Source organism: Budorcas taxicolor, chromosome 11 (assembly GCF_023091745.1).
Source record: "Budorcas taxicolor isolate Tak-1 chromosome 11, Takin1.1, whole genome shotgun sequence".
NCBI lineage: Eukaryota > Metazoa > Chordata > Mammalia > Artiodactyla > Bovidae > Budorcas > Budorcas taxicolor.
The window spans coordinates 74,564,659-74,580,055 of NC_068920.1; the positions used below are offsets into that span (position 1 = coordinate 74,564,659).

Consider the following 15,397-nt stretch of genomic DNA (forward strand, 5'->3'; position numbering starts at 1 on the left):
ATTCCCCCCTCAAGAGATGAGAGGCCCAATTCTTTGGAAATAGAGGCGTCAAGGTCTCTGTTACACTTCCTGCTGAGCTGGGACAGTGAGGGGCACTGGGCCTCCCCCTCTTGCTAATCTCAAGCCTCAGAGTCCTTATAGCAGTATCCATCTAAGGGTGAGTGATATTTTCCATGGTCGGGTGTAGTTTTAAATATCCTTGTTGAACTGGCACCACATGTTGTAGCTTGTTGACCTGGGCAGAGATAAAATGGGTTAGACAATTGATAATACATGGAGCAATCATAAGCAGCATCAATATGGTGATAACAGGGATTAGTTGGAGCATTAGCCAACTCCAAATTCCCCCTCGCCAGGAGAAGGATCCCCCAAAGAGAGATTGGAGCCACCCCAAGAACTCTCTAGCTCATTCTTTGAGATCCTGTAGGAGATGTTTTTTTGAGGACTGTGTTTTTCTTGAGGACTGTGAGACTTTCTTTAACTTAGCTGGAGGTATTTACCCAGAAATGATATGTCTCATTCAAGGTGGCTCAAGTCCCTCCTTGTTCAGGGATCAGGAGATCTCCTGCCTGTTTTGGAGTATAACCTCTGCCAAGCTATGTTGGCTCTTTAGAGCTACCTTGAGAAATCTTATCCCCAGAAACTAGATTTTGGGGGTGTTCATTAGAATGACACTCATTTGCAGTTCTGAATAGGTATCTGAGCTCCCAGGGGCTCACAGGTGTATTGAGTGTCCTCTTCTGTTTTCTTCCATGGCTTGACTCATGAGTAGTGAATCCAGGAGTTGTGTCCTGGTACCTTGACTGCTGTGGGCATAGAAAGTATCACAGGGTAGGGACCTTTCCATGTGGGCTGGAGTTGTGCCTTTGGGGACCCATCTTTCTAGACTTTAATTACAACTTGAGTCCCTGGAACATTTAGTGATAACTCTTTAGAATCTTTGGGGTCCTGGTTGACACCCCACAAAGTGTATATCTTGTTGGAATTGCCTGATGGCCGTGGTATAAGATGAGAGGGTTTGAGTCTCTGGATCTAGGAAGAGGTCACTGACATAAACAAAAGGTCTCCCATATAGCATCTCATAAGGACTAAGACCAGCCTCTTCCTTAGGGGCCATGCGGGTGTGGAGGAGAGCTATCGGTAAAGCCTCCTTCCACCCCAGGGAGGTCTTCTGGGTTATCTTTTTTATCGCTGATTTTAAGAATTGGTTGGCTCTTTCTACTTTTCTTTAAGACTGAGGCCTCCAGGCACAATAGAGATAATAAGTAATGCCTAATGTTTTAGAGACCCTTTGGGTGACCTTAGAAATAAATGATGTCCCATTGTCACCTTGTAATGACCTGGGCGGGCCAAATCTCAGAATGATTTCATGGAGCAGTTTTTTTGCCACCTCCTCAACCTTCAATCCAACCTGTTACTGTGTCTTATCATGACTAGTAGATATTTATACCCTTGAGAAACTGGCATCTGGGTGAAGTCCATCTGCCAGCCCTTTCCTGGGTAGGTCCCATGCTGTTGGACAGGCTGGGCCAGTTGGAGTCTTCAAGCTCCTTGGGGGTTATTTAATTGGCAAGTGGGACAAGAAGAGACCATTTGCCTTATAGTTGTTTGGAGGCCTATTCCTCTGAAGGACCTTTCTAGTAATCTTTGGAGGGCCTTCTCCCCTAAATGAGTGGTGGCATGTAAGGAGTTAACCAGCTTCCATTGGAGGTTCCCTGGCCAAAAAAGAAGTCCCTCCTTTTGGAACCACCCCATATGATCTTCTTGAAAGCCCTCATTCTTAGCTTTAATAGTCTTACCTTCAGTATATGAAGGAGTTTCTGGCAAGTTAATCTATGGAACTAGGGTGGCAACCCCTATTAGGTCATTGTTCTGTAACGCTGCTCTCTTAGCTGCCTGACCAGCTGCTTGGTTCCCTCGTGCCACTTCTGTGCTCCCTTTTTGGTGTCCTTTACAGTGGGAGACTGAAACCTCAGTGGGCAGATGGACTGCCTCCAAGAGCCTAAGGATTTGATCACCATATTTGATTGGGAACCCTAGGATGATCAAGTGGCCTCTTTCTTTCCAGACAGCAGCATGTGCGTGTAACACCAGGAAGGCATACTTAGAATCTGTAAATGGCTACTCTTTTTCCTTTTCCCAGCTCTAAGCTCAAGTCAGGTGTATGAGCTCAGCTAATTGGACTGAAGTACCTGGTAGCAAAGGTTTTTCCTCTGTGGTCTCAAAATTGGAGACTACTGCATATCCAGCTCTTCTTTTTCCATCCAAGACAAAGCTGCTTCCATCAGTGTACCAGATTTCCTCAGGATTGGTCGTAGGATCTTCTGACAATCCCTCTCAGGGTTTTGTCCAGGGGTCCAAGGTTTCCAGGCAAAAGTGAAAGGGGAGAGAGTCCTTAGGGGTAGGCAGGAGGGTAGCTGGGTTAAGAATCCCACAAGGGGATGTAGTCAGACCTGGATTTTCCATCAGCACTACTTGATTTCTGAGGATCCTTTGATCAGACATCCATAAATGGCCTCTCCCATTCAGGAGTTATTTCATTTGTTGGCTGGTAAAAATAGTTTTCGCCCAGAAGAGAGTTTTAAAGCATCTTCTATCAGGACTGCAATAGCTGCAAGATTTCGAAGGCAGGAAGGCCAGCCTTGGGCAGTTTCTTCAAGCCTCTTGGATAACCAAGCTGTAGGCTGGGGCTCAGGTCCCAGCCTTTCAGTTAACCCTCCCAAGGCTCTTCCTTCCTTTTTGTGTAATCTGAACTCCCAGGTAAGTGACCTTTGTCTCAGTCATCTGTGCCTTAGCACAGGAGACTTTATATCCCCTGTCTACCAAAAAGTTTAGATCCTGAATTGCATGTTGGGCATTTTTCTCATCTGGAAAGCAGATTAGTAGGTCATCTACGTATTGTAATATTTTCCCATTAGGTCCCAGGTCCAGATCTAGGGCATCCCAGCTAAGAGCCTGCCCAGACAGGTAGGGGCTGTCTTTGAACCCCTGAGGTAATACTGTCCAAGTCATCTGTTGGTGTTTTTCTCCTGGAGATTCCCACTCAAAGGTAAAAAGATACTAGGATTCTTTAGGCAGTGGTCTGCAGAAGAATTCATCCTTGAGATCCAAGACTGGAAACCACTTGGCACTGGGTGGGATTTCTCCCCAGATTACATCGGGATTGGGTACTGTGGGATGGAGGGGAACTATAGCTTCATTTATGATCTGGAGATCTTAAACCATTTGCCAGGTCCCATCTTTTTTCTTTATAGGGAGGACTGGGGTGTTACATGGCAAATTGGTGGGGACCAATAGCCCACAGGCAAGGAATTTATTTATTTTAGAGTTCTTCTCGAGCTTTTCTTCTGAGAGGGTATTGTTTCTGGTTTGGAAACCGAGTGGGATCTTGGAGGACAGTGATGACCAGTCCAGCTTGGTGGGCTCATACAGGAGTCCCCGGGTTCCACACCTGGTGGTTAATTGTGTCCTCCCATAGTTTTTGGTCTCTCCCTGTTGGAGAGGGTGTAACGGGTTCCTCAGTAGTAACCAGGAGCTGTAGGGCTCTAGGGGCTGAAAAGCTTCCCATCACAAGGGTGGTCCCATTTAGTGAGTATATCTCTTCCCAATAAGGGGTTAGGACACAGGGACTACCAGAAACTGGTGGGAAGATATTTGTCCACCCCAGCAACAAAGAAGTGCTTGGGTGAATCTTTTTGTAATTGTTTTTCCTGTAGTACCCAAAATGGTACAGGTTTGGGAGTAGAAGGCTACAGAGTAGGAGGTCAGGACAGAGTAGGTAGCCCCTGTGTCAACCAAGAAATTCTTGGACCTACCTGCCAATCCAGCTGCACCCTTGGCTCCAGCCCTGTGATGGTTATCTGTGACAGGCGGGCTGGCTGGAGGGCGCCGCTTCAGTCCTGTTGAACTATCAGTCCTGTTGAGGGAAGGCTTGGCACTTGACCTTGAGGCTCTTGGGTCCCAAGGGCAGTGTGTCACCCAGTATCCGGATTGGTGGCATTTGTAGCAAGCCATTTTAGGAGACTTGTCAGGATTTGGACACTCTTTGGCCCAGTGTCCCGCCTGACTACAGACTAGGCATTTGCCTCATGCCTTGTCCTTTAAGGACTCAGAGTTTGCCATAGGGCTTCCCTGGAGGGCAGCCAGAATCTGGGCATGCCTTGTCTCTGGGCCTTGGCCTCCCTCTCCTGTTGTTCTCTGTTATAAAAGGTATTGGTGGCTAGAGTCTGGTGGCTGGAGTCTGGACCATCTCATCTAAAGAGGCAGCAGGGTCCTGCTGCTATAGCTGTAACTTTATCCTGATGTCTGATCCACACTGGGACAGGAATTTGTCCTTTAAAATCACCTGTCCCTCTTAAGAGTGTAAGTCCAGATTGGTAAGTGGGGTTCTTGTTGGGCTCCTGAGTTATTGCTGACCCCCGGGCATAGCTGATTACTTTTTTCTGGGCTGCTTTTAGTCCTGCGTTTACACAGATCAGAAAATGATCCTTTTCCCAGATGTGCTCAGGGTCGTTATAATTCCAGTTAGGATCTGAAGAGGGAACCACAGTTTCCCCCACTGGGTATTATCGCTTGACATGTGAAGCCCCATAGCATACCTTCGGGCTTCCTAAAGACCCTAGCGTACTCAGGGTCAGATGAAGTTTGACTAAATATGACCATGATGTCCTTCCATGTCAAGTCAAAGGCCAAGGTAATGTGATACATTCCAATCTATCTATCTATTTGCTGGGTCATCTGTATAGCTTCCCAGGTCTTGTTTGATCTGTCTTAGTTTTAAGAGGGAGAAGGGCTTATGGACCTGCACTGGTCCGAATTCTCCAGTTTCAACTAAGGGACATACTCGAGTTGGCTTTTGTGGAGGGGGTGCTCCCAGATATGGAGGCATGTTTGGATAGAAGGAAGGATCACCAGGCAACTTGGGAGCCATGGGAGGTGAGCCTTCACAGGGGGCTTCCTTCTTTTGGTTGTCTGCCTAACACCATTTGCCTGGTAGGTTCACTTTTAGGCCATACAACAAACTCATACTTAACCCAGAGTTCCTTCATATCTCTTGGAAGAAAATTTGGACATAGGGAATCTCTGTCCATTTCCCTTATCTTTTGCAGAATAAGTCTAGCTGCAGGATGGTGTTGTAATTTAAACTGCCATCCTCAGGCCAGTGTTCCTTACCCCCAGAGGATACCATGGCCCTCAGTGGCACAAAAGAATTTTAAGCGACTTCTTAGAGTTTGAGGATTGGAATAGATTCCAGTTATCAAGAATGCATCTCAAGGGCGTCTGTCAGGAAGTGGATTGGTTGTTTTCCATCTGAAAGACAGTGATGACAGAGAGGAAAAGAAAAAAAAAAACTAATAGGCCTCCTTCTATTTTTATGGGTGGACTTCCTTAGGGGTGAGTCTCTGAAGCCTATCCTACTCAGTATTGTTGCAACCTGAGAGCTGGGTGTCCCCAGGTCAGGGTGCAGATCCCCTGCAGGCTGAGTCATGACAGCCTCCTGGAGATCAAATTCCTGGGCAGGTTGAGGCAGATTGGCCTCCCGAGAATTGGGTCCCTGGGCATTGGTCAAGGCATGTCAACCTCCTGGGATCCCTGAACTGGTGGATCCCCAAGCAGGTTGAGGCATGACAACCTCCCAAGGACCAAATCCCTAGGCAGGTCAAGGTGGGTCAACCTCATGGGACCCCTAGCTGGGGTTGGGCATCCCCAAGGTCTCCAGCGTGACCAGTGCTGGGTAGGATTAAGGGGTTGTAATCTTAACTCATTGCTGGTTTGTCCACTGCAGATGGGAATAGATATCATGATGTAAAGCAATCCAAGCCTGTGCCCTGAGACTGGAAACCTGGTGAAACAGCCATCAGCCTTATCCTCTTATTGCTCTGAGGGAATGTAAGTCACTGATTTCTTCCCTTAGTCCTCCATAAGAGCAGTTTAGGGTATTTCCAATGGTAAACATTTCATTGTCATAGACCCACTTTAGGTAATAACAGAAGTAATGACAAAGGAGTGAGTTACCTTGGTCTGTTCAGGGCATTCAGTTCAGTTCATATCTGAGGTTAGTTCAGTCGTTCAGTCGTGTCCAACTCTTTGCAACCCCATGAACTGCAGCACGCCAGGCCTCCCTACGATCACCAACTCCTGGAGTCCACGCAAAGCCATGTCCATCGAGTCAGTGATGCCATCCAACCATTTCATTCTCTGTCGTCCCCTTCTCCTCCTGCCCTCAATCTTTCCCAGCATCAGGGTCTTTTCAAATGAGTCAGCTCTTCACATCAGGTGGCCAAAGTATTGGAGTTTCAGCTTTAACATCAGTCCTACCAATGAACACCCAGGACTGATCTCCTTTAGAATGGACTGGTTGGATCTCCTTGCAGTCCAAGGAAATCTACTCTAAAGAGTCGTCTCCAACACCACATCAGTTCTTCAGCGCTCAGCTTTCTTCACAGTCCAACTCTCACATCCATACGTGAACACTGGAAAAACCATAGCCTTGACTAGACGGACTTTTGTTTACAAAGTAGTCTCTGCTTTTGAATATGCTGTCTAGGTTGGTCATAACTTTCCTTCCAAGGAGTAAGCGTCTTTTAATTTCATGGCTGCAGTCACCATCTGCAGTGATTTTGGAGCCCAGAAAAGTAAAGTCAGCCACTGTTTCCACTGTTTCCCCATTTATTTGCTATGAAGTGATGGCACCGGATGCCATGATCTTCGTTTTCTGAATGTTGAGCTTTAAGCCAACTTTTTCACTCTCCTCTTTCACTTTCATCAGGAGGCTCTTTAGTTCTTCTTTGCTTTCTGCCATAAGGGTGGTGTCATCTGCATATCTGAGGTTATAGATATTTCTCCTGGCAATCTTGATTCTAGCTTGTGCTTCCTCCAGCCCAGCGTTTCTCATGATGTACTCTGCATATAAGTTAAATAAGCAGGGTGACAATATACAGCCTTGATGTACTCTTTTTCCTATTTGGAACCAGTCTGTTGTTCCATGTCCAGTTCTAACTGTTGCTTCCTGATCTGCATACAGGTTTCTCAAGAGGCAGGTCAGGTGATGTGGTATTCCCATCTCTTTCAGAATTTTCCACAGTTTATTGTGATCCACACAAAGGCTTTGTCATAGTCAATAAAGCAGAAATAGATGATTTTCTGGAACTCTCTTGCTTTTTCGATGATCCAGCAGATATTGGCCATTTGATCTCTGGTTCCTCTGCCTTTTCTAAATACAGCTTGAACATCTGGACGTTCACAGTTCACGTATTGCTGAAGCCTGGCTTGGAGAATTTTGAACATTACTTTCCTAGCATGTGAGATAAGTGCAGTTGTGCGGTAGTTTGAGCATTCTTTGGCATTGCCTTTCTTTGGGATTGGAATGAAAACTGACCTTTTCCAGTCCTGTGGCCACTGCTGAGTTTTCCAAATTTGTTGACATATTGAGTGCAACACTTTCACAGCATCATCTTTCAGGATTTGAAATAGCTCAACTGGAATTCCATCACCTCTACTAGCTTTGTTCATAGTGATGCTTCCTAAGGCCCACTTGACTTCATATTCCAGGATATCTGGCTCTAGATGAGTGATCACACCATCTTGATTATCTGGGTCGTGAAGATCTTTTTTGTACAGTTATTTTGTGTATTCTTGCCACCTCTTAATATCTTCTGCTTCTGTTAGCAGAAGATATTAATGGTCCATACCATTTCTGTCTGGACCGGAAATGGTCCATACCATTTCTGTCCTTTATCAGAGCATCTTGATATGAAATGTTCCCTTGGTATCTCTAATTTTCTTGAAGAGATCTTTAGTCTTTCCCATTCTGTTATTTTCCTCTAATTCTTTGCATTGATCGCTGAGGAAGGCTCCCTTATCTCTCCTTGCTGTTCTTTGGAACTCTGCATTCAAATGGGTATCTTTCCTTTTCTCCTTTGCTTTTTGCTTCTCTTCTTTTCGCAGTTATTTGTAAGGCCTCCTCAGATAGCCATTTTCCTTTTTTGCATTTCTTTTTCTTGGGCATGGCCTTGATTCCTTTCTCCTATACAGTGTCACAAACCTCCGTCCATTGTTCATCAAGAGTATTTTAATATAAGTGGGGTCGAGTTACGTTGCCTATAAGGGTGCAGAGTCCTGGCTATAGGAGTTAGTAAGTGGTTTAAGAACAAATTGATGAGGCAATAGACTAGATTTTCCATAAAAGTAGAGTGTAGATTTGGTCTGGGGCTATGTTTGTAACTTAGGACAAGGGTGATAAGGATTTGGGCCAAATGGCCTGCAAGGCTAACTCTGAAAGTGGCAAACATTGTCCCTGGAAGCCCAATTGCCCTTCAAGGGATACCACCAACAGATGGACTTCTAGCAGGCACTGTGTGCCTATCACCTGCCCTAGCAAGTTCACTGAGAGCTGCTGTTGTTGCACATTTTGTAGAAAACATGGAAGATGAAGGCCTGACTATCTAGGGAGATTGGATATTAAATAGTATTTCACTCCCAAAGGCCAGCTATTTTCTGGTTGTCTCTCCAGAAGATAGTAGAGGCAACATTGTGGGCGCAGACAGGGCTCAGAAAAAGAGCATGAAACAGGATTGAAGGGGGCAGGGTACAACTTTTGAGAGAATGATGTAGCCCAAGAGCATAACATAAACCGATTAAAATTAAATGGGTCCAAGACAAGTCAAATTTAACTTGATTCTCAATCTGCAAGCTTAATGACACACCCAGAGGCACCAGGACAGTTCCAAGGCACTATCAAAAGACCAAGGAGTGGGTGGTTCTCCAGTTGTTAGAATGATCCTCCCTCTTCACCATAAGAAATCACACACTGTGGACTGTGCATCTCTCTGCATCTGAACAAATCTATCTCTTACCTATTGCTGTGTCTCTCACTGAATTTTTTGCAATGAGACATCAAGACCCTGAGCTTCATTAGGTCCTGAAACCAGGCACCCTGGGTTTTGGCTGTGCTTAAGTCCCAGTTGTATATGACTGAGTGACTAATATAGCACAGAATCCCTGCCATGTGGGTTTTAAGTCCGAATCTTAGGTAAACAGTTTCAAACACAACTTTCCGAAATGGAAAGATGATGACCTGCCCAGTACTTCGTAAGCAGTGGCATAGATGGAGAGAGGTGCTGAAGGACAGGAGGAAAAAGCAGTGGGAAAAACATCCCGAGGAATCCCCTTCATAACCTGCTGGAAAATTTGCTAAATACCTGACCTGTGTTCACAGTTTTCATTGGCCTGATCCTTGGCACAAAAAAGGTTAAGGACAGAAGAATCCCCCACCCACTTAGGCAACAGCTACTAAGGTGCAACAGATGGTAGAGCCTTCGGGACACACTGGGGACTAGCCCCTGCCAGAGTCCCTCAGTTGCACCCACTGCCATTCAGGGCGTTTTTGGGAAACAAGAAATTAGAGATTGTAAAGGAATTTAGATTTTGTTAGCCATATGTCAGACTCTTTACAGCCCTGAGAACTATAGCTCACCAGGCTCCTCTGTTCATGGAATTTCCCAGGCAAAAATATTGGAGTGAGTGGCCGTTTCCTTCTACAGGGGATCTTGTGGACCATATCTCCTGTGTCTCCTGCAGTGGCAGGTGGATTCTTTACCATTGAACCACCTGGGAAGCCCTCATGTTTGTCATAAATGGCCTTTGTTGTGTTGGTGTATGTTCCCTCTGTACCAACTCTGTCAAGAGTTTTTATCATGAATGGATGTTGAATTTTGTCAAGTACTTTTTCTGCATCTATTGAGATGATCATATGATACCAGTCTTGATATTTTTGTTTTAATCAAAATATCATTATTGTATCTACTATTTTATTATCTTTTGAAAACAAGATGTATAATGACCATTTTATCAAGTTAGTATACATACTTCTGACCATCATTCTAATGCCTGGGCTCTCTATCCTCCTGGTAACCTAGGCTAGAAACCTTGAGATTGTGTTTTGATAAGTTCATCTCCCTCATTCATTATTATATCCAGTTGAAAATCGAAGTCTCCCACTTCTAACCCCTGGAATATCATGAAATCTGTAGTCCCACTATATCTGCCCTATCTTGGCCTCTCCATTCCTAACCTAGACTGTTTTAGTCAGTTCCTAAATAATTAGCAGTTATCCATAACTGTAATTTTTCTGAACTCTGATTATCTTACTTCTGTTGGATTGCTGCAACTAAAACTCCTTATTCATGATTTTTAGAACCCCACAGCTAGCCTTTCTTTTTAACTTTACTACCTAAACTTACTTTCTTCTTTACATTCTTCCTTTCCTTATTTGCTTCCTCTTTTCCTCCTCCTTTTCTTCCTGTCTTTTCTCTTTCATTCTTTTTCTGCCTCCTGAAATACTGTGCTTCTTTTATATAGTAATGTTGCTTATTCTTGCCCAAACATGCCATGTTTTCACATGCTATTGCCCCAGCTTAGAATGCCTGTCTCTACCTTTTGAGATTTCATTTAATCCCCAGCCCTAGATCAGATGCCATCTTCTTTTAACGTCTTCCTCAACTGGAATTAATAGCTACCTTCTCTGCCCTTTCAGTGCATTTTTCCATATACTTCATTTGTGTTCTGCCTTCTGTTGCTATATACCTGCCATCCTTCTACATGGATTTCTTTCTTTTTTAATGTTTTAATGTTATATTTTATTTAGAGTCATAAATCATTTTATTAACTCTTTACATCAACAATTACTACTAAAGTAGTTTTTAAGGAATATCAATAAAATGTTTCTTTCTAATGGAATTTTCAGTAGTATAATTGTAAGCAGTCTTTTTCTTATGATTTTGTCCCTTTTAGGCTGGATCAGTTCACGTGAGAATTCGACGAGATGCCAATGAACAAATGGTTCTTGCTCATGTGACCAACAGGCTGTACACACTTGTATCTACTCTGACTGTTCAGATTTTCAAGGATGATTGGATCAGGCCTGCCTTACTGTCTGGGCCTGTTGCAGCCAATGTCCTAAACTTTACAGATCATCACGTAATCCCAATGCCTCCTCTGAAGGGTACTGATGATTCAAACCCTGTCACATCAACTCCAACTAAACCTAGTAGTCCACCTCCAGAATTTTCATTTAACACCCCTGGAAAAAATGTGAGCCCGGTTATTCTTCTAAATACGCAAACAAGACCTTATGGTTTGGGTCTTAATCATGGACATGCACCTTATAGCAGCGTGCTTAATCAAGGACTTGGAGTTCCAGGCGTTGGAGCAACCCAAGGATTCAGGACTGGTTTTACAAATATCCCAAGTAGATATGGAACGAACAGTAGAATTGGACAACCAAGACCATGATGTGCTATAATTTAATTTACTTTTATGAGGACTATTGACTCCTTGAGTTTCAGTTGATTTAGTAATCCACTTTGCATTGACTGTTCAATCATTTACTCTAAATGTTAGAGAGTAGTAGGCTTGTTCACATTTCATGAAACCAATGAAACTATATTTTTGTAAAACATATTTGGGGCAGTGAGAACCTTTTAAATGTTATAGACTTTAAATAGGCTTCCTTTAGAAAGCGTGTTCTCTAAATTTGAATTTTGCCATCTTTGGTTTTGTAGTTGATTGCAGTGTGATATAGCATTACCTTTATAAGAGAACCACTTGATGGAGTAGATTTGTCACATTATTAAAAATATAATGCTTTCTTCAGTGAAATTTATAAACATGCTTCTTGAGTACACATTTTAGGAAAGGGGAAAAACTTCTATTCTAAAAGTAAAAGTCTCTTTTATAGGTTTTTCCAAACTTAATTGCTACATTTTTCTTTGAGGTCCTCCTGTGGTATGCAAAGTAAAGGCAAACATTTTTATCAGAAATTTTGAAACATATTTTACTATCTGGCACAGTTAAAAATTTTTAATTATCAATTTTTTAATAGTTTTTCTCATTAAAAAACTTCAATACATTTGTAAGTGACCCATCAACCTCACAATGTCTTATTTTGGTTAAATAAACATCTTATCCTTAAGTGATATGCAGTGAAGGAATTCCAGTTTTCAGTCTTACATTTAATTAAATACTGACATAATGATAGATTTTTATCCTTTTTGTAACCTTTTTATTGGTTGACTTTAATTTTTCATTTTATTAACAAAATATAACATATATTACCAAAATATGTGGAATTCCGTACAATGTAGTACTTTTTGATCCTTTTTTCAAAGTTGCATGAACAATTTGAATTTAAATTATATAATTTTGCCAAAACCTAGTGCACCTTAGGTTTATAGAATGTAGTATTGGTTAGATCTGCAGTAGGCAGTTTCTAACTTATTTTGTTCTGCTTTATTGAAAATAGTGAATTGTTAACATTTATAAGTATGAGAATCATGTAGATTATTTTATTTTTAAATTATTTTCCAAATACAAATGTTATGGACTTCCCAACATGGCCAGTATTACTTATAAAAAGTATAACAAGCAACAGTCACAAATTACCTATGACTTTTTTTTCTTGTTTTATCATGCATTTTATACTTAGGTTTTAAAAATGGGTTTTGAGAATGGATTCAGCTTTTCTAGAATCCAGTACTCCTGGAGATTTGTGACATTTCCAGCCATCAGCAACTATCTAGAGAACTGTTTGTTTTTGTTTTTTAAATTTGCAACTTTCTTCAGTCAACTCATCCTCTTAAATATAAGCAACCCTCCCAAATTCCTGTTTCTTTACAGGGGAGTAATAAACATCTAAGAAGCCATCTCTGTCAAGTAGAATTGTAGTCACACTGTGAGAATAAGTGACCATGTCCCAAGTAACTTTTGCTTGATGAGGAGTTGATCATTGTCTTTGACATTTGCAGCCCTGTTCAGCCATTTGACCTGCTGAAGAAATAGAGCCCAAGCCACCTTGACTGCTGGGGAAAATGAAACGTAAATGTGATAAGGCAACCTATTCCTTGACATTTGTCTTCCGTCCTCCAACTATTTCTATACCTATTATTGGTCTACTATTACAGGGTGATTTTTCCTCCATTGATCTCATCTAAATGTGAATTTGGGTCATGTGTGAAATCTGAAGAACTGCCTTGTACTGAATGATGATTAAGAGGTATGTGCTGCCACGCTATGCATGTCTTCTCTGTCTCCAGGGGATTTTTAAAGTGCCCGGGTACTAAACACAGTTCTGTGCAAGGTTAAATGCCTGTTTCCTCAACACTCATTCAGAGGTTACATCTGTTCTGTTGTCCTTCCAAAGGTGCTTTGATACCCGACTACACTACTTGAGAAGTTGCATATGGGTTCTTGAAGGGTTGGCTCTACTTGCTGAAATTTGATAATGCCAACTGCTGCAGGTGGCATTGCTCCAGACATTATTATATAAAGAAGTCTTATTTGCCAACCTTCGGATAGGTTCTGGATATGAAAATAAGAAACTTGGCCAGCATAAGCCTAGATTTAGTAGCCTAACTGGTAAATCTTGCCACGGAGTTACATGAAGCTAGACCAAGAAGTAAGTTTGAGTTAAAAACTTGCCCCATGGTTTGTGGTTAAGAGCAAGTTCCAAGGAGTGTGATTAATCTTGTTTGAGAAATTACTGTTTTATAATGGAGGAAAACATTGGGCTGTAAGACAAGAGATTTGGATTCCAGTCCTGATACTGCCATTGTTTGAGTAGTTTTATAACCATGAGTAAGTCATTTAACTCCTCTGAGATTTCTCATCTATAAAGTTAGGGTGGGAAATGAAGTAGTTGATCTGTAAACTGTCAGCTCTAAAACTGTATTACTAAATCTGCAGAAAATATATCCACTTGTGAAATAGAATATTGTACCCAGAATTTCTTTTTAGTGACTACCTCAACATACAGGCCAAATGTTACCTACGCCAACACCCAAGCCATTAATTTGAGGTGCCATGAGAACAGAGAGTAAACTACAGGCTGACATTTGGTTTTTGTGTATTTCAGAGTTGCCTTGACTTAAATCTGTTTAGCTTAAACAGATTTTTCTTAGACTTCTTTCTTTGTGAGGAAGGATTATTTTGGGAGGTGTTGGGGAAAAGATTAGGACAGGGTACTCTACCTTTCACAGGGTACTAAAGAATGGGATCCATTTTTTCTTCTTTAATCTCTGAAGTCACAGATGGAATAGCATACATGTATCAGCAACTGGTTTAGCTACTCATTCAAGCATCTGATTGAGCTACTCATAAACTGCCAATTTTTTGCTTAACTAAAGATTGCTGATTATGGGGCAGGGGAGGCTGATCTGCTTTTTATACAAGAAAATACTTTTACATTCCAAATTGTTTGAATTAAACTATTTGAATAAAGAACATACGTGGACTTTTCTTTCTGCTTTTAAATAATTTTGGCCTGTTTGTTTCAATAGCTTTTTATTGGTAACTTTATCTCATATTCAGCAAATGCTTGTCAGGAGTTTAGTATATGCCATGCACTGTACTAACTAAATGTGCATATAGTATATAAATTTTGGTGACCTGCTATTCTTGAGACTGAAGAGAATACAAGGATAAACAGGAATCCCCTTCAAGTAGCTGGTAGAAGTGACCAGACACCAGACCTATTTATCAGTTCAGTTCAGTCGCTCAGTCAAGTCTGACTCTTTGTGACCCCATGGACTGCAGCACGCCATGTCTCCCTGTCCATCACCAACTCCCAGAGTTTACTCAAACTCGTGTCCATTGAGTCAGTGATGCCATCCACCCATCTTATCCTCTGTCTTCTCCCGCCTTCTATCTTTTCCAGCATCAGGGTCTTTTCAAATGAGTCAGCTCTTCACATCAGGTGGCCAAAATGTTGGAGTTTCAGCTTCAGCATCAGTCCTTCCAATGAATATTCAGGACTGATTTCCTTTAAGATAGACTGGTTGGATCTCCTTGCATCCAAGGGACTCTCAAGACTCTTCTCCAACACCACAGTTAGAAGGCATCAATTCTTCAGCACTCAGCTTTCTTTATAGTCCGACTCTCACATCCGTACATGACCACTGGAAAACCATAGCTTTGACTAGACGGACCTTTGTTGGCAAAATAGTATCTCTGCTTTTTAATATGCTGTCTAGGTTTGTCATAACTTTACAAGGAGCAAGCGTCTTTTAATTTCATGGCTGCAATCACCATCTGTACTGATTTTGGACCCCCCAAAATAGTCTCTCACTGTTTCCATTGTTTCCCCATCTATTTGCCATGAAATGATGGGACCTGATGCCATGGTCTTAATTTTCTGAATGTTGAGTTTTAAGCCAACTTTTTCACTCTCCTCTTTCACTTTCATCAAGAGGCTCTTTAGTTCTTCTTTGCTTTCTGCCATAAGTGTGGTGTCATCTGTGTATCTGAGGTTATTGATATTTCTCCTGGCAGTCTTGCTTCCAGCTTGTGCTTCATCCAGTCCAACATTTCTCATGATGTACTCTTACTCTGCATATAAGTTAAA

The 15,397-nt window shown here is 42.2% G+C and overlaps 1 protein-coding gene across 1 annotated transcript in view; it reads left to right on the forward strand.

Annotated features, from left to right (window-relative positions):
* The window catches only part of SLC30A6 (solute carrier family 30 member 6), a 41,753-nt gene extending 29,958 nt beyond the window's left edge, over positions 1-11,795 (forward strand). Inside the window, exon 14 of the mRNA XM_052649697.1 lies at positions 10,792-11,795. Within this exon, the coding sequence (XP_052505657.1) occupies positions 10,792-11,292 (501 nt within the window). The 3' untranslated portion in view covers positions 11,293-11,795. The remainder of the gene's footprint in view (positions 1-10,791) is intronic.
* Positions 11,796-15,397: the final 3,602 nt, after the last annotated feature.